This window comes from Brachypodium distachyon, chromosome 1 (genome assembly GCF_000005505.3).
Source record: "Brachypodium distachyon strain Bd21 chromosome 1, Brachypodium_distachyon_v3.0, whole genome shotgun sequence".
NCBI lineage: Eukaryota > Viridiplantae > Streptophyta > Magnoliopsida > Poales > Poaceae > Brachypodium > Brachypodium distachyon.
The window spans coordinates 54,640,371-54,658,525 of NC_016131.3; the positions used below are offsets into that span (position 1 = coordinate 54,640,371).

At 46.9% G+C, this 18,155-nt stretch overlaps 3 protein-coding genes across 5 annotated transcripts; 2 read left to right on the plus strand and 1 right to left on the minus strand.

The window, feature by feature from the left end:
• The first annotated feature begins 3,903 nt into the window (after positions 1 to 3,903).
• On the plus strand, positions 3,904 to 9,733 carry LOC100840690 (protein ANTAGONIST OF LIKE HETEROCHROMATIN PROTEIN 1-like). 3 transcript variants are annotated; one of them, XM_024457403.1, is made up of 6 exons: positions 3,904 to 4,290; positions 4,532 to 5,805; positions 5,970 to 6,304; positions 7,707 to 8,066; positions 8,302 to 8,344; positions 8,417 to 9,733. In XM_024457403.1, exons 4-6 carry the CDS (start codon positions 7,844 to 7,846, stop codon positions 8,784 to 8,786), a joined length of 636 nt encoding a protein of 211 aa, XP_024313171.1. In that variant the 5' UTR covers positions 3,904 to 4,290; positions 4,532 to 5,805; positions 5,970 to 6,304; positions 7,707 to 7,843; the 3' UTR covers positions 8,787 to 9,733. The 3 variants fall into 3 exon arrangements, with proteins under 3 accessions (XP_024313171.1, XP_024313172.1, XP_024313170.1); XM_024457404.1 differs by having other exon boundaries at positions 8,317 to 8,344; XM_024457402.1 differs by having other exon boundaries at positions 8,302 to 9,733.
• Positions 9,734 to 10,748: 1,015 nt separating this feature from the next.
• LOC112269906 lies at positions 10,749 to 12,222 on the minus strand. The gene is made up of 3 exons (XM_024457405.1): positions 11,625 to 12,222; positions 11,095 to 11,457; positions 10,749 to 10,901 (listed from the first exon to the last, which is right to left on the minus strand). The coding sequence occupies exons 1-3, from the start codon at positions 11,697 to 11,699 to the stop codon at positions 10,806 to 10,808; spliced, it is 534 nt and encodes a 177-aa protein (XP_024313173.1). The 5' UTR covers positions 11,700 to 12,222; the 3' UTR covers positions 10,749 to 10,805.
• Positions 11,614 to 13,530, plus strand: LOC100841294. The gene is made up of 6 exons (XM_024457406.1): positions 11,614 to 11,671; positions 12,230 to 12,292; positions 12,384 to 12,497; positions 12,622 to 12,852; positions 12,941 to 13,006; positions 13,105 to 13,530. Exons 1-6 carry the CDS (start codon positions 11,639 to 11,641, stop codon positions 13,126 to 13,128), a joined length of 531 nt encoding a protein of 176 aa, XP_024313174.1. The 5' UTR covers positions 11,614 to 11,638; the 3' UTR covers positions 13,129 to 13,530.
• The last annotated feature ends 4,625 nt before the right edge of the window (positions 13,531 to 18,155 follow it).

Sequence of the window (18,155 nt, forward strand, 5' to 3'; positions counted from 1 at the left end):
GCTGTACTCCACGCACTTTATGGGTGGTGCTAGAGGGATTTACAGTGGCGGTTTGTCGGTCTTCGATGGCGGGTAAACATATCCTGTAAACTTCGCGAGGCCTGCCGGAGGACGTCTGAAATCACGTGACGTATGGTTGGGAGACCTTCCCCTTTTGCATGGGGTCCTATAATGTGGGTATACGAAAGTGGTGAAGAATGAGATGCACCATAGATGTTGCTACCACTGCTGTTGTGCCAATTATATGAGTTCCTGCACTGGTGTTCAAATGTGCATGGTTAATCATTATAGCAATCTTCGCAAAACAAAATCATTATAGCAAAAAAATTACTACATCTATGATCAACACAAATTTAATTACAGCAAGAATTCAATGTCTTGGTATTGTTTCAGTTTTATTTGCTCAGGGCGTGTAAACAATGGGTGGATCGTATGACTATACCATTTTCGGTGTTCTTGAAAACAAAATTGATTCGACCCTATGCACTTTTTGAAAATAACACCGAGTGTAAACTCAAAGAGACCGATCTACTTGGAAGCATGCGAATACCTTGCCATCTCACATCGCCGCGCCCCCCTCTCCATGCGGTGCTGCCAGAGGGAGGTCACCGCACCTCCTAGGGTTGGACGAAAAGTTTGAAGCCGGGCGATTTAACAAATGCTCTCTGACTCCGTTCGACAAAAGCTCGGTTCGTTAACTTTGAAACCAATTTAAGCATCTTTTTTAGAGCTCACATCTCTATACCATGTCAAAAGCCCATTAAGCCATCGGAGCTGGCCCATCTTAAACCTCACTAAAACCGAGGCTTTGAGGCGAACACCTAGCCCCGAATATATACCTCTCCAATCCCTTGCCGTATCTGACTGTCCACTATCTCTATCTTAGGCGAGGGCCGGCGGCGGCGACAGTCCTACTAGCAGACCGGAGGACGTCGCCGCACCTCCCTATGGCCCGGATCTGCTCCGGCTTGGCTCCTTATGGCTCGGATCTGAGCCACCAAGGGTCTTACTCGTGTGCCGTTGCCGCGGTCTGTCCTGAAGTGCCGCTCTCGCAGCATATCCCCGCCGGTCGTCGCTCACCGCCAGGAGGATGACGCCAATCAATGCGCCTTCGGGAGGCCACCCTCGCTCGCCGCCAGGAGGTTCACACGGTGTGTTGATTTTTTTATATTTTATTTTTCTTGGATCTTCGTATAGAAAAATTCAAAATAAAGAATATTTGTACCGGACAAGTCGTTGATGACATATGTATGGGACACTATGTTTCCAATTTTATTACTGCTTCCAAACGTATACTCTAGTTCTGTTCCTGAGAGACCGAGTTGTCAGCAAGAGGGCATGGGCAGCAACGAGAAAGTCCCTGGAGCAGGAGGAGAGCAAGAAGAAGAAAGGGAGGTGGAATCGGGAGGCCGCGCTGCAAATGGGACGTCGCTGCCCCTCCCTATGGCCCGGCTCCGATCCGGCTTGGCTCCTTATGGCTCGGATCCAAGCAACCAAGGGTCTTACTCATGCGCCGTCGCCGCGGTCTGTCCCCACGTGCCACTCTCGCAGCATATCCCCGCCGGTCGTCGCTCACCGCCAGGAGGACGACGCCAATCAATGCGCCTTCGGGAGGCCACCCTCGCTCGCAGCCAGGAGGTTCACACAGTGTGTTGATTTTTTTCTATTTTATTTTTCTTGGATCTTTGTATAGAAAAGTTCAAAATAAAGAAGATTTGTACCCGACGAGCCACTGATGACATATGTACGGGATACTACGTTTCCAATTTTATTACTACTTCAAAACGTATACTCTAGTTCTGTTCCTGAGAGATCGAGTTGTCAGCAGGAGGGCATGGGCAGTGACGAGAAAGCCCCCGGAACAAGAGGAGAGCAAGAAGAAGAAATGGAGGAGGAATCGGGAGGTGGCACTGCCAATGGGACGTCGCCGCACCTCCCTATGGCCCGGATCCGATCCGGCTTGGCTCCTTATGGCTCGGATCCGAGCCACCAAGGGTCTTACTCATGCGTCGTTGCCGCGGTCTGTCCCAACGTGCCGCTCTTGCAGCATATCCCTGCCGGTCGTTGCTCACCGGCAGGAGGACGACGCCAATCAATGTGCCTTCAGGAGGCCACCCTCGCTCGCCGCCAGGAGGTTCACACGGTGTGTTGAGTTTTTTCTATTTTATTTTTCTTGGATCTTTGTATAGAAAAATTCAAAATAAAGAAGATTTGTACCGGACGAGTCGTTGATGACATATGTACGGGATACTATGTTTCCAATTTTATTGGAGTAAAATACACCCGCGGTCCTAATATTATTGACGATGTGTCAAGTTAGTCCTAAAATTACTAAACTGCATATTTAGGTCCCAATTTTTTGCTAAGTGTGGCACGACAGGTCCTATGCTCATCCAGGAGCGTTTGACCGGCCTACGTGGCGCGTTGACCGAGTACACGTCAGCCAAATAGCTCGCTGGACATAACTGACGTGAGGAAAAATGCATCCGCGGTCCTAATATTATTGACGAGGTGCAAAGTTAGTCCTAAACTTATTAAGCTGCATATTTAGATCCTAATTTTTTGTTAAGTGGGTTAGGAGAGGTCCTAAGCTCGTTTAGGAGCGTTTGACCGTCCTACGTGACCGAATACACGTTAGCTAAGGGGCCTGTTGGCATAATTAGTGCTATGAAATAGTGTGTTGTCTCACCCATTGCCGCGGTTCTTGCCGGCGAGTCATTGTAGTTGCGGCAAGGGAGAGTAGAGAATTGGGGTGGCTTGCGCGCTTTTAGGGGCACCAACTGAGTTGTTGTGGGTGCTTGGTGGCGAGCTGGAGGGGGGAGCTCGTGTAGCGATGGAGGACGGTGCTAGGCGGTGGAACGCTACACAACACGAGGATGGTCAAAGGTGTACAACGACGAGGCGAAGCTAGTAAGCAAGGAGTCACGGCTCGGGGAGGCTGTTGGCCGAGGCGGTGTGCAGCGACGGCACGGCGTGTGCTCGGGACCGCACGCAACGGCGCAAATGTCGTTCACGTTCCCGACGATATAGGGCACTAGCGCAGGACTGGCTTGTGGCTCTAGCTTTGGCGGAGAAAGGCGGTCAATGCAACGTAGCTTAGAGACCGTGGGGGGTCGCGAGGTTGGTCGTAGGTGTCACGGAGAATGAAGTTAGGACCTGTCGTGACCCACTTACCAAAAAAAATAATAGGACTTACAGTTTTAGTAATTTTAGGACAAACTTGGCACCTTGTCAATAATATTAGGACCGAGGATACATTTAATCAAATTTTGTAGCTTCAGTCATGTACAACGGGCCCTTTAGCTGACGTGTATTCGGTCAGCGTGCCACGTAGGCTGGTCAAACGTTCTTTGACGAGTTTAGGACCTGTCACGACACACTTCTCAAAAAAATAGGACCTAAATATGCAGTTTACTAAATTTAGGACTAACTTGACACCTCGTCAATAATATTAGGACCGCGGGTGTATTTTACTCATTTTATTACTTCTTCCAAACGTATACTCTTTTTTTGTTCTGAGAGACCGAGTTGTCAGCAGGAGGGCATTGGCAGCGACGAGAAAGCCCCTGGAGCCCGAGGAGAGCAAGAAGAAGAAAGGAAGGAGGAATCGGGAAGAGGCGCTGCCAATGGGACGTCGCCGCACCTCCCTATGGCCCGGATCCGCTCTGGCTTGGCTCCTTATGGCTCGGATCCGATCCACCAAGGGTATTACTCGTGCGCCGTCGCCGCGGTCTGTCCCGACGTGCCGCTCGCGCAGCATATTCCCGCCGGTCGTCGCTCACCGCCTGGAGGACGACGCCAATCAATGCGCCTTCGGGAGGCCACCCTTGCTCGCAGCAAGGAGGTTAACACTTGACACGGTGTGTTGGTTTTTTTTCTATTTTATTTTTCTTCGATCTTCTTATAGAAAAATTCAAAATAAAGAAGATTTGTATCCGGCGAGTACTGTGTTTCCAATTTTATTACTGCTTCCAAATGTATACTCTAGTTCTGTTCCTGACAGTTGTCAGCAGGAGGCCATTGGCAGCGACGATAAAGGCCCTGGAGCCGGAGGAGAGCAAGAAGAAGAAAGGGAGGAGGAATCGGGAGGCGGCGCGACCGCGACCGACGAGAAGACCAAGAAGGCCATGCGGATGGTCATGGAATGCAGCAAGCCGAAGGACTCCGGCAAGGTCAAGAGAGCCAAGCCCGGCGGCGCGGTTGCGGCGCTCGAGCCGGACCTCCGTAGCCCTGACACGTAGTGGTGGTACGCCTTCCTCAGCAAGCACAAGGAACGCCAAGCCAAGTCAGGTATGAACCTCCTCCCAAATCTTGTAAGCCCTAGCGCTGTCCTCTCCCCAAGCCCTGACCGTCCATGCTGCATCCCCCAAATTCTATCAAATCAAGATTTGGGTGGGTGGACAACCTTGTTCTTGCCGGAAGGACGAATCTTGTAGATTTATCTTATGAAGAATTGTGACCCCGCAATGCGATGCTGTTGAGGCGAATCTTGGAGATAAAATTTTGAGTTTCGATTGACTCTGATGGACAGGTCTTACTGCGTCAGTGCCTTCAGACGAGGAGGAAGCATTCAGGTACTTCTTCAGGACGTCGAGGAGTACCTTTGACTACGTCTGCTCTATTGTAAGGGATGATTTGATCTCAAGGCCGCCTTCTGGGCTGATCAACATTGAAGGGAGACTACTTAGTGTGGAGAAGCAAGTAGCAATTGCCATGTGGAGGCTGGCATCCGGTGATTCCCAGATGTCTGTGGGAGCTGCTTTTGGCGTGGGGCAGTCTACTGTTTCACAAGTGACATGGAGGTTTATCAAGTCGATGGACAAGAGGGCTCGGCATCATCTGGTGTGGCCGGACCAGGAGAGGATGGATGATATCAAAGCTAACTTTGAGGTGGTGTCTGGTCTGCCAAATTGTTGTGGCGCCATTGATGCCACACACATAGTTATGACGCTTCCTGCTGTTCAGTCATCGGAAGACTGGTACGACCATGCGAACAACTACAGTATGTTCCTGCAAGGGATTGTTGACCATGAGATGCGATTTATTGATATTGTCACCGGTTGGCCTGGCAGCATGGCATTTTCCCGATTGATGAAATTATCTGGATTTTACAAGCTCTGTGAGGCTGGGAAACGCTTGGATGGTCCTGCCCAAGTTTCAAGGGAGGATTCAGAAATACGGGAGTTCACTGTTGGTGACGTGTCTTATCCTCTACTCCCGTGGCTTATGACTCCATATCAAAGAGAAAGTCTGTCTGCCCTAATGGTCGATTTTAATGCCCGTCAAAAAGCCGCAAGAACGCTTGGAACAAGAGAATTGGCACGGCTGAAAGGCTCCTGGAGGATCTTGCACAAAGTCATGTGGAGGCCTGATAAGAAGAAGTTACCGAGTATAATTCTTGTCTGCTGCCTGCTTCACAATATAATTATTGATCGCCAAGACCAACTGCTTCCATCTCTAGAACTTCCGGAACATCATGATACCGGTTATACTGAAGTGAACTGCCAGAAAAAGAATCGTAACGGTAAAGTGATAAGGGAGGTCATTACAGAACATCTCCCAAGATGTGAACTGAACAAGCCGACTGGAAGTATTGTGTGAGATGCAACGATGCATCTTTGTTTAATTTAGTGTTATTTCCTTCGTTACCTTTGATGTAATCAGACTTGATGGTTACCTGTAATCTCTCCAGGAATGGTGTGTGGCTACTTTGAAAGCAAACAACTACCATCATGCTTGAGTTAATATTCTCCTTGACGATGACAATTCCTATCACCTTGAGTTGCATTGCATACAGTCTCTAAGGTGAAATGTTGTTTTACTTGATGGAAATCATTGGCTTTTTGAAAACGAGGAAATGGATCATCTTTTGGGAGTGGGAGCTATTGTCATTAGCTATGCAACTTTGTTGTACTAATGTTTAATTTACCTTATATAACTGAATCCATGTTAGTTAATTATTTAAACAGAAGTGCTCTGGCCTTGATAGACGGTGAATGGTGTAGTTTGGAAGAGTTGCGCCCTCTTTCCCAGCTCAGGTCTCTTGGACTACAGGTGGGTGCAGCTGCCTTACAAGGGCCTCGGCCTCGGCGCTGGCGCCGGCGCCTGGCCCAGCTCGCCGATCGAGTTTGGCGTCAAGAACAGGGACTCTCGGCTCGCGCTTTCTCTCCCCGGTGCAGCGGTCGCCGGCGGTGAGGGCGGTGATGAGCGAGGCGGAGGACTACACCTGCGTCATCGCCCGGGGGCCCAACCCCAGGATGACCAACATCTTTGACCCCAGCGTCGTCCAGAGCTGCGACAACTGGTAAATAAAAGTTCCGATTTCTGAATTTCTGATGCTTTCCAAGTTGGCATGTTGTTTTTCATGCTTGTCAGTGTTATTAATTCACTTGACACTGCCAAAAAATGCAGAAAAGAGGTATTTTTCATGATTTGTGCTTGTGTGGAACTGTGGCTCATAGGTCAGATGATTAGTTTGAACAATATCTGGCTAGTGGTTTAGGTGTCTTAATTAAGTCCATATGTGTAACCAATGTTGTGAGATTTAGATAACGGGGAGTACTTTTAAGCACAAGATAAGATCATGGTTATACTTAATTGCCTGCCTACTTGGCACAAAGCAACGTCTTTGGCTGCAACTGCGTTGTTCATCTACAGATTCCATTCAACTGATCAACAGAAATTACTTCATCTCTGATCCTGACTTATGTTATTCAAGTACCAGTGTTCTTTACAACATCTTTTAAGGTGTTACTCATCACACAATTTGACATTTTAATTTTTCCTCTACTGCAACGAACATTTGCTGATTTACACATAGAGTAAATTACAAAAAACCATTACAGCTCGTTTGGCACCCATCATTTGGGCCTAGAACTCTAGAATTCATTTTGAATTCCAGAAACGAACTTGTTTGGTTGGCACGGAATTGGTCATAGGAATTCAATCTCAAATTCCTTGGAATTGCACTATAACTAACCCCAATTCCTCTCCAAAAGCCATCAGTTCTCGGGAATTGTGTCTCACTCTACAAATCCATGTGGTAGACAAACATGATTTTTCAACAAGGAATTCAAATTCAACGAAATGAAATTGTATCAAAAATTGGATTTCATTTCATTTCTACCACGACGGTTGCCGAAAGGGCTGTTAGTGAATAGGGTTTCAATTACCTGCCAGCCTACGTTTTCTTTTACTAAAAACCACCACTATTGTGGCCAAGGTTCACTAATAACACTAATAGTTCAATTCAAGGCTTTTGGCAGTGAAACTGATCTGGATGGCCCACTTGTCAGGCCAGCGTGGACCCACCAAAAAAAAGAAGAACAAGAACAGCACAACACCGTCACACAAACACACTCACAGGACACTCCTAGTCAATGGACCAGATGTTGTTTGTGTCTTGGAGCTCATTCGGCTCCGGAACTTTTTGGCAGCAATTTTAATTAATCATGGATTATCATGCATCTAAATCAAGATTTTGTTTCTCAAAATAAAGAACAAACCCGACGAGTCGATGACGAGATTTCTACTATTTTTGGCATTTTGTTACTTCCAAGCTTATACTTGTAGTCTATTTTTGGTATCTGTACTATTATTTATTACTATTTTTGGTATTTCTATTGGGAAAGCCTTAAGTTATATCTAAATCTGTCTTGCCTATTCACTAACAATATGGACCCACACATGCAATAAAACGGCCACAGCTGTTGGCGTTTGTGTTCCTCCGAGACCTAGTTGTCAGCAGGAGGGCATAGGCAGCGACTAGGAAGCACCAGGAGGAGAGAAAGAAGATAGGGAGGAGGAATCGGGAGGCGGCAAGGGCCAGTAGAGGGGTCGGAGGATGGCGCCGGTGAACAAGTCCAAGAAGGGTAAGCATCAGATCAAGGACTCCGACAACCCGAAGACCATGGAATCCAGCAAGTCGAAGGCGAAGGACTCTGGCAAGTTCAAGGGAGCCAAGCCCGGCTGCGCGGTGGCGGCGCACCAGCCGGACCTCCGTGACCCTGACATGGAGTGGTGGTACGCCTTCCTCAGCAAGCAAAAGGAACGTCAAGCCGATTCAGGTATGAAGCACCTCCCAAACACCGTAAACCCTCGAACTCTCCTCTCCCCAAGCCCTGACCGTTCATGTCGCATCCCCAAATTCGCTCAAATCATGATTTGGGGTGTGGACAACCTTGTTCTTGCCGGAACGATGAATCTTGTAGATTTATCTTATGCAGAATTGTGACACCTCAATGCGATGCGGTTGATGTGAATCTTGTAGATAATTTTTTGAGTTTTGATTCTGATGGACAGTTGTTACTGCGCCAGTGCCTTCAGACGAGGAGGAAGCATTCAGGTATTTCTTCAGGACGTCGAGGAGTACTTTTGATTACATCTGCTCAATTGTAAGGGATGATTTGATCTCAAGGCCACCTTCTGGGCTGATCAACATTGAGGGAAGACTACTTAGTGTGGAGAAGCAAGTAGGAATTGCCATGAGGAGGCTGGCATCCCGTGATTCCCAGGTGTCGGTTGGAGCTGCTTTTGGCGTGGGGCAGTCTACTGTTTCGCAAGTGACATGGAGGTTTATCGAGTCGATGGAAGAGAGGGCTCGGCATCAGCTGGTGTGGCTGGACCAGGAGAGGATGGATGATATCAAAGCTAGCTTTGAGGTGGTGTCTGGTCTGCCAAATTGTTGTGGCGCAATTGATGCCACCCACATAGTCATGACCCTTCCTGCTGTTGATTCATCGGAAGACTGGTGCGACCATGCGAAGAACTACAGTATGTTCCTGTAAGGGATTTTTGACCATGAGATGCGATTTATTGATATTGTCACCGGTTGGCCTGGCAGCATGCCATATTCACAACTGTTGAAATTTTCTGGATTTTACAAGCTCTGTCAGGCCGGAAAACGCTTGGATGGTCCTGCCCAAGTTTCAAGGGAGGGTGCACAAATAAGGGAGTTCATCGTTGGTGACATGTGTTATCGTCTACTCCTGTGGCTTATGACTCCGTATGAAGGAGAAAGTGGAGAAGACGCGAACTCGACCATGCGACCAACCGCCCTGGACACAGCCTCCAAAGAGTAGCTGCATCCCTAGAGCAGCTGCAGCTGAGACTCCCGCGAGACCGGTGATGGCGAGGAAAGGGCCACCTGCCCCTTGCCACGACGGTCAGTCGCACCTCGACGCCGATACACCACCGGAGTGAACACCCCGGTACCGCCTCCGTCAGCCCCCTGTGAAGACCTGGCCTCCGAAGGACGAGGCGCCGCAGCAGAGAGATGTGCCTCAAAAGGCACCACGGCAGCTTGAGATGTTGTCGCGTCCGCAGGAGCAGCAACCGACGCCGAACTGGGCGCTACCATGGCAGTCAAAGGCGAAGGCATAGCAGCGAGAGCAGCAGAAGGTCCTTCCATGGCAGCTGAAACTGCAGAAAACGCTGCAGTAGTGGCAGCCACATCAGCAACACCGGACGAACAAGCCAAAAGAGCTGCTGAAGCTGCTGCTAATTTTGAAGAAGAAGCAGTCTGCCTTGCCACCTCCGAAGGGACCTGAGCCAATGCTGTTGGTGAAGCAGCCATGGAGAAGGCCCCCATGGCGTTCGCAGCCCCCGAACGCCCCTCCACTGAGGTAGAACCAATGGGCTGAACTTGCTCAGTGCCACCACTCGCAGGCGGGGCAGCAGCCCCATTATTTGAATTCCCAGCAACATCATCCACTTCATATCTTTGTTGCCTTCATCTTTGCCATTCTCTGGGCGAAAGTCATCAAGCAAACCATCGTCATCGTCCCCAGAAACACCATGACCATCCTCCAGCTCAAAATTCACGTAATGCATCCACCCATCGACTGAAAGCTCGATGATGCCTTTAAGCTCGGCCGGGTTAACAATACCAATCAATATACGTGGAATTTTGTGCTTCCTCGTGAACACCATGTCAATCTTAAGAGTCTCGCCCGCTAGTTCGCCCACATTCCACAAACGATCAAAGTCGTGGATCTCTTCAGGTACTCCATGCACACGAGCCCAAACTTTAGGAATTTCAAACTTTGCCTGGGAATGCGCTGACCACAACTCAAACTGGAGGATGATCCGCGGATTGCGGACATGGAGTTCTTCAAAACGGACCAAACCGTCGAGCTCCAACTGGGAGGGGAAAGGGACGATGAAAGCATCGTCCCCATGAGGGCGAGCAGTCCATTGCCAGTCGGCAATCGGCACAATTCGCTTAAGCTCTTGGAGAACCACGTCCGCCGGACAAGACCCTCCGACAACACGAACCAAAAGGGATGCACTTTGCTTCTTTTTATTGCCAGCTGAATTAATAACACAATATCCCAAACTGGATGAAGCGATTCCCACAAACTGTACCGAAGACCGTGGTGCCCTCAAAACTGGACAACGTGGTGCAACGTGATCGGGACTCTCACAAATATCGCATAAGAGAGGAGAGCCGTCAGCACGAACCCTGTTCCGACGACCTCGAGCAGCACCCGCCATGGAAGATTCTGCAGGGTCGCCACCTTGCAAGGAGCGAGGAGAAGAGGGGGCTGCACGCGTGGAACCGCCAGCCCCCACTTGAACTGAAGGAGCCGCCACACCCAGATCGACACCGGCTGCCACTGCGGGAGTTGAAGCCTCCACGTTCCTGGTAGCCTGGTCGCCACCCGCTGTCGACGAAGCCTGCTGCGGGACCGTCCGGATGTTCAGACCAGCACGACGTTGAGGAGCCGCAGCTGGACGCTGCTTCCGTATCCATCGACCTCGGCCTCCTCTGAACCCATTGCCGCGTCCACCCCGTCTGCCGTCCATCAGAACGTCGCGGAAGGAGAGGCAGGAAGAACAGAGCGACGATGAAAGAGCCGAATCCTGCTGTAGTCGACAACAGATAAAAAGGCCACTATTTTCTGTCCGACAAACAGATACAGTAGGCACATTGTCAGGTACAGGCGATATGGGAAATTCCCTTCTTTCCTTGGAAACCCCGCACGGCAAAACCGGCAGGTCCCCAGCCTCTAGGCGTGTACCCACGCCTTGGAAAGTTGAAACATCATTAAGTCCCTTCCTAAATTGAAACGAGTTCTGATGGGAAACACGTACCTGCTGATCCGGCTGGCCCGCCATCCGAAAATCACGCCCCAGCATAAATGAGGAGCGTGGTCTCACGGCAATTTGGAAATTGCGGGCGAGATTTCCGCCGTCCGGCGACAAGCCAGCATCCCGCCCGGCACTGATCCGCAGAAGATTTCCGTTCCTCGCCGTCGGCATCCGAAGTCCGGCGCCACGCGTGGAACCACGAACCGCAGGAGAATGCGATGCGCCTGCCAGAATTTCACCGAAGGTGGTGCGAGGTGTGACACGCCTAGGCGGAAGCGGCCCACTCCATGGTTTTTGTCTGCAATCCACGAAGAGACGATGGCTGTTTCTTGCGACAAACAGTTGTCCACCCATCTTCGTCCACCCCTGCATGCACAGTCGACAGAAACGATTCAGAGACATAGGAAATTGGAGGAGAGCAAACCTGAGGGGACGCCTGTGACGACTGCGGGCACGCGCACCCCCCCCCCCCCCCCCCCCCCCCTCATCACTCACACGAGTCCCGCCTGCAGGCTACAAATTGCTGGGCATACCATTTTATACATGAATGATTCTGAGCCATGGTCTCCTCCTAGAAAAGGTCTGTCAGTCTCTTGCTTAACTGCCATTTACAATAATTGCTTGGATTGGTTCGCTATCTTCAATTGGACCAGTTTTGTTGGATCGCAGTATATGGTAACTTAGGTGAGCTGGTGTAGCATGGTTGTGACTGGATTTATTTTTCTCCCTCTACGAATATGAACTTTCATTTTCATAACAAGAGATGACACTGATTCTATGAAGTTGATTGAATTTTCTCTCGGATTTCATTAGATAAGGTACAGTACAAGAGTTAACACACACTAACCTGCAGGACAAGCTTTTTAAGTGATGTCCATTTTTTCCATACGTGTACCTTGCTCTAAAAACCAGAAGCATTGTTTGTCGAAGTTATATTTGTTTAACAAACGCTGTTTCCCACTTGATACTGCGAACATCGATGATACTCTTTATCCCCTTAGTGCTGGCATTAATCTTGCTTGCCGCAAAATATACAAGGTTTGAATAATTATAATCATTTTCCATATCTTCCTGCTTTACAAAGCATTATGTTTTCATAAATGCATGGAGAGACTAAATTTGAAATTTTTGCTATCAGATTACATGGGTGACCATCTGCAAATTGAACAGGGAATATGGCACCACAAGGGCTGGTCTAAAGGTCCAAGATGTATTTATTTTTATTTAATTTTATTTCAGAGCAAGAGCTTGTATGGTTCACCCCTAATCATGCTACTGATACTTCTCTGCAGGCGTTAGGTTATGAGCTTGGCAACGATGAATTTCATGCAAATCTTCATGGTAGACTTATGAGCACTGACCCTGTTTTGAGGATCGCTCCACTTTCCATTCCACAGAGAAAAATAGTGCGTTAGTTTACCACAGTTCTTTCGCTCTTATGCTGTACAACCTACCGCCTTGCATTGGCAAATTAATTTGGAGAATACATTTTTACAGTCTCATTTATCAACCAAAAGTTGCTTGTTGCAGATATTCACAAACTCGGACAAGGTTCACGCGGAGGAGGTTCTGGGCAGGCTGGGTTTGGAGGACTGCTTCGAGGGTGTGATATGCTTTGAGACATTGAATCCACCAGTTGTGCCGAGCAATGGCCTAAACAAGTCCCAGGATTGTTTGTTCTCTGTTGAACCATCTGCTGCAAACCCACCATTGAATCAATGGAGGCTGCAATTCGGATCACAATTATATCCCAAGAAAACGGTATGAATGATCCATCTTAATTAGTACTTGGCCAAGAACATTCCCTAATAGCAACCACGGCCTGATAGTTGCTACTTCCATTTTTCAGTTCCTTTTCGATGACAGCACACGGAACATTGCTTCAGGAAAGGCTGCAGGCTTCCACACTGTAATTGTAAGATTGCGTGCATCACCCACAACTCCAAACCAACTATGGTTCCCTGTTGCAAGAAATGTTAGTTACATCTGCAACTCTATGATGTTTTTCTATAGTTTGGCAGGTCTGCGGTCGTTTGAGGGGCTGATCACGCACTGGAGAGCATCCACAACATCAAGGAATCATTGCCTTAGTTATGGGAAGGCCATGACTGGTCAGAGTCGGATGCCGTTCTTGCTTCCGCCGCCGTTGAAACAGCAGTTGTTTCTTGTGTTGTGTGTCCCAATGGGTTGGCTAGACAGCATGCTAAAGGTTGAATACATGCAGGAGTATGAAGCTAAGATGTGCCCTATCATAACATGTAAACACAGTTCCACTGCACTATATCAGTAGAAGCCAGTGTAGTGGAGAACTAGAATGTGTAGCTGTAGGTGCCTATTTGTATTTTCGCGTAACCAAACTATAATTACCACGTTTGGACCTATGTACGAATAAAGAGAGAACTCTTCCAGATATCAGATTTAACAAGAATTTATGCTCTAGATTGCTAAGAACACATTTATCATGTATGTATGCATTTGTATTTACAGAATGCAGAGATCGAAAATCAATGTACAAGCCATGTACAGCTAGTCAATATGACTCACCACAATGATGATCTGATGAGGAATCCCAGGTCAATCCGTCCGTCCGTCCGTCCCACGAACGGATAAATGACATACTATATCCTCTGACATACTGGTCCAGCTATAGTAAGCATCACATGATTTCTCCTTTAGTGGCACTAATCTGCCAGTGCGGAGATATCAACAACCTTATCCAATTATCATGAAACTCAAATTTGAATCCTACAGAATTTTATCAATTTTTTAAATATTCATTTGGTTTTTATTTTAAGTCACACTGAATTTAAATTCAAATATCTCATACGTGCTCAATATGACTTGAAATTTTTACAGCAGGTGAAAAAAATAATCAAACCTACTTGTAAAGTTTCTTAATTTTTGGAGTTGATTTGGATCCGAAATCAATCATTTAAGCAATCCACAATATAGGATTCTGGCGTGGCAATCAGCAATATGTTATACCGTATTTGTATGTAGGTTTTGATTTATAGGATGTTTGCTCTATAATGATTTGTAGTAATTCCTTGATCCGTAGTCTTACTGAGAAATCAATTAATTTGTATGAAGACTTCTGATGTTACCTGTTACATCTCCAATAAATTGACCATATGTTCAATACTGACCCTATTAAAAAGGCAAATTGCTTTGGTGATTTAGAAACACAAACATTTGGACTGATCGCTGGATTCCGGATGTCCATAGCTGTAAACTCATGTGCAAACCACCGGAAGCCACATTTTCAACAGTCAAAGATCTGCTATGTGGGGACGACAAGAGTTGGGAAGAAGAACATGTTGACTCCAGGGATTGCAGCTTTGTTGGGGGGCATTTTCAAAATGAGTGGCCTCATGAACCAGTTGGAATTATTCTCTCCACGGGACCTGCTCCTGCGGGGGCACAGTACTTCTGGAAACATGTGGGCATTGATATCTCAGCGGCAAAAGGGGATGGGCGACATGAATCCCAAGACTCCAACTGTAGGGGGGTGTGGAGAATAGGAGAAGGATAGACTGACACAAGGCAGGCTAAGCGGTTCCATTTCCTTTGAGTTGCTTTTGTGTTCTGAAACCTGCAAAGGTGTTGTTGTAGAAAGTCATAGTCCTATTGGTCTGTTTGTGGGTAGTTGTAGATTTCGAGTTTGGAAGTAGTCACGAAGCCATTTCAAGTTGAGGTAGAGTTTTAATGTTTTCGAATATCATTGTACTATCTTTTGTATATACCTGAATTTTTACATGAATTATGTGCGGTACTTTAACTTCACACGCATAACAACAGGTAAAGAAGAAAAGTCTTCCGATTTCTGAATTTCTGATGCTTTGGAAGTTGGCATGTTGTTTTTTTCATGCTTGACAGTATTGGTAGTTCACTTGATGACATTGCAAAAGACAGAGTGTGTTTGTCAGATGATTAGTTTGATGACTTACTGGCTAGTGGTTTAGGTGTCCTTAATCCTGATTAAGTCCATGTGTGTAACCAATGTTCAGAAATTTAGATAATGGAGGTACTTTTAAGCACAGGATAAGATCATGGTCATACTTTATTGCCAACCTACTTGGGGCAAAGCGACGTCTTTGGCTGCAATCGCCTAGTTCACATATGGTCTGCTGTCAGCAACTCCAACAAGATGTCATCTTCATTTGCCTGAAAGTAACGTGGTCTCAAGTAGTTTATTCTGGCAACTAGCAAGTGGTATATATAGCTTCAGCTTGTAAAGTATTTGATGCTGCATTGCTGTCTATTCAGTGTGAGCTTATGAATGACATCAGTTAGTCTCAGGTTATATGAAATGCAGACTTTTTCTTTGTGGTCCATAGCATGAGAATGCTAGACAGATTCTAGATCTGGGGTCCCCGATCTTTGTCAGTCATTTGATCCCGGCCGCCCGGGATTTTTATGTGACGGCGACGCTTCTGTCTCCTTGAATAATTGAACGCTTCTGTGACGGTTACTTATCACTCACACACACACACACACACACACATTCTGCTATTAATCTTTCAGACACACACCCATATTCTGCTATTAATCTTTCAGACCTGAGAATGCATTCGTCGTCAACCAATGCGTGAAAACTGAAAGCCTGAACTTCTTCAGACCGATTTTAGCAGACATTTGCCTTTGGCTGAGAAATCATTGTTCCAGTGACTGGTTTCTGGTCCAACCGGTCTAAGCTAGCTTTTGCCCCTGTTTTGCTGTAGTCAAAACAAATAACCTTGGGTAATGTTCAGCTCAGCTGCTGATCATCGTGTGGGTTTTTGGTCCGGGAATGAATTTTGCTGATTATCATGTGAATTTAAATGGATTGTTTCCTCTGTTTATATGGTACTTTCTCATTTTTGAGTGAGTGTTTACTGAGAGAACTAATTTAGGAAAACGGTACCCCCTCTCATCCTAAATTCTTGTCGTTGTTTTAGTTCAATAGGATCGGAAGTAGTTGGTATTGTTTCAGTTTTATTTGCTCAGCGCGTGTAAAAAATGGAAGGACCGTATGACCGTAAACAAGTTCTCATCCACTTTTCCTTAATTAACATGACATTTTTTTGTCAATTCTTTGGTGAATTATGGAAATTATACCATTTTTGGGGTTTCTGAAAACAAATTGATTGCATCCTATATACTTTTTGCCGCGCCAAGAATCGCGAAAACCAAATTCAAACTCTTTGCCGAAAGACATGTGCAATTAGTTTCCCCGCGCGCCTGCCGAATTTTAAATAATTTGCCGTAATTTGCCGCGCGAAGAGATGCAAAAACAAGATTCAAACTCTTTGCTGAAGGGCCTCCTGCAAAGAAGCTTTCATGGGCACAACGCCCGTCCAATTAATGGGCCGGCCTCGGCCTTTGGGCTATCAGTGGCCTAGCAATGCGCAGCGGCGCTTCGTGGCGTGGGATTTTACTCCCACCTTGCCAATCTTAGACGGTTTCGCCCAACATAAGTAGGCTCGTTCGCCCACTGTTTTGACTTCATACTACACACAATTGATATGGCCCGCTCTCTCTCATGCACCTGGGCCCGGTTAAGTTGGCCCTCTCGCCTCTGCCCTGTGGGCCCGGTTTGACTAGGGTGTTGCCGTAGGTAGTAAGGGCGATAAGCCTACCGCCTTCGGGCCTGACATGTGTAAGTCTCTTGAACTGATCCGTTAAAAACCGGATGGGCATTTTTGGCTTTTATTTATTCCATGTCGCAAGCTTTTGCCAATGGCCTGAAATAAGGCCTTCGGCCTTTTCTTTTCAAAAAAATCTCTTCTTTCATGCCGTCTCTTTTTCTGGACCTCTATTTTTTATGTTCCTATGGTATAATCCATCATTAACAAGGAAAGTGACATGACAACGGCATGCCTTCATCGTCTTCTTTTCAAAAAAAATTCTTCTTTATTTAGTCCATGCCGTCTCTCTTTCCGGACCTCTATTTTTATGTTCCTATGGTATAATCCATCATTAACGAAGAAAGTGACATGAAATCGACAATTTTGGTGAAACGCTAACATGTGTACATGCCGCGGGCCTCGCCGAACAGGTTGACGCATGAAATCACGCGATGAATGGTCGGGAGACTTTCCTCTTTTACATGATGTCCTAAACATAAGTATATGGAGGAGCTGTTAAGGGTAAATTCCAATTCAAAGCTCTCAAGTGGCAGTTTCTTCATAAACCGGACTACATTACACGACGGTTCCGAACTTACAGTGGGAAACTCGCAGTTCGAACTGACGGGAGCAAACTTCCGTGAGGACTTGTCTTAGTTTTTGGTATCTCATGTTCCTATGTCCTAATACATCACTAACAAACTGGAAAGTCGCATGAAACCTCAAGTTTTGGTGTAAACATACCCTGTAAACTTCGCGGGGCCCGCCGGACGATGTCTGAAATCACGGGGGAAGTATGGTCGGGAGACCTTCCCCTTTTGCATGGGGTCCTATAATGTGGGTATACGAAGGTGGTGAAGAATGAGATGCACCATACATGTTGCTACCACTGTTGTTGTGCCAATTATATGGGTTCCAGCAGTGGTGTTCAAATGTGCATGGTTAATCATTATAGCAATCTTCGCAAAAAAAAAATCATTGTAGCAAAAATATTACTACATCTATGATCAACAAAAATTTAATTACAGCAAGAATTCAATGTCTTGGCATTGTTTCAGATTTATTTGCTCAGGGCGTGTAAACAATGTGTAGATCGTATGACTATACCATTTTCGGTGTTCTTAAAAACAAAATTGATTCGCCCCTATGCACTTTTTGAAAATAACACCGAGTGTAAAACTCAAAGAGACGGAGGCATGCGGATACCTTGCCATCTCGCATCGCCGCGGCCCCCTCTCCATGCGGTGCTGCCAGAGGGAGGTCACCGCACCTCCTAGGGTTGGACGAAAAGTTTGAAGCCGGGCAATTTAACAAATGCTCTCTGACTCCGTTCGACAAAAGCTCGGTCCGTTAACTTTCAAACCAAATTAAGCATCTTTTTTAGAGCTCACATATCTATAACATGTCAAAAGCCCATTAAGCCATTGGAGCCGGCCCATCTTAAAACTCACTGAGACC

What these genes read in the sequence shown, in the direction of transcription:
- LOC100840690 (XM_024457402.1), top strand. Translation starts at nt 7,844, where the DNA reads ATGGCGCCGGTGAACAAGTCCAAGAAGGGTAAGCATCAGATCAAGGAC. An exon ending in GGAACGTCAAGCCGATTCAG is followed by an intron (nt 8,067 to 8,301) that starts GTATGAAGCACC and finishes TCTGATGGACAG; the next exon opens with TTGTTACTGCGCCAGTGCCT.
- LOC100841294 (XM_024457406.1), top strand. Translation starts at nt 11,639, where the DNA reads ATGATTCTGAGCCATGGTCTCCTCCTAGAAAAG. An exon ending in CCATTCCACAGAGAAAAATA is followed by an intron (nt 12,498 to 12,621) that starts GTGCGTTAGTTT and finishes TGCTTGTTGCAG; the next exon opens with ATATTCACAAACTCGGACAA. An exon ending in AATTATATCCCAAGAAAACG is followed by an intron (nt 12,853 to 12,940) that starts GTATGAATGATC and finishes TCCATTTTTCAG; the next exon opens with TTCCTTTTCGATGACAGCAC.
- LOC112269906 (XM_024457405.1), bottom strand. Translation starts at nt 11,699, where the DNA reads ATGGCAGTTAAGCAAGAGACTGACAGACCTTTTCTAGGAGGAGACCAT. An exon ending in AATCATTCATGTATAAAATG is followed by an intron (nt 11,458 to 11,624) that starts GTATGCCCAGCA and finishes CTGTGCATGCAG; the next exon opens with GGGTGGACGAAGATGGGTGG. An exon ending in CGGGCCAGCCGGATCAGCAG is followed by an intron (nt 10,902 to 11,094) that starts GTACGTGTTTCC and finishes TTTGTCGGACAG; the next exon opens with AAAATAGTGGCCTTTTTATC.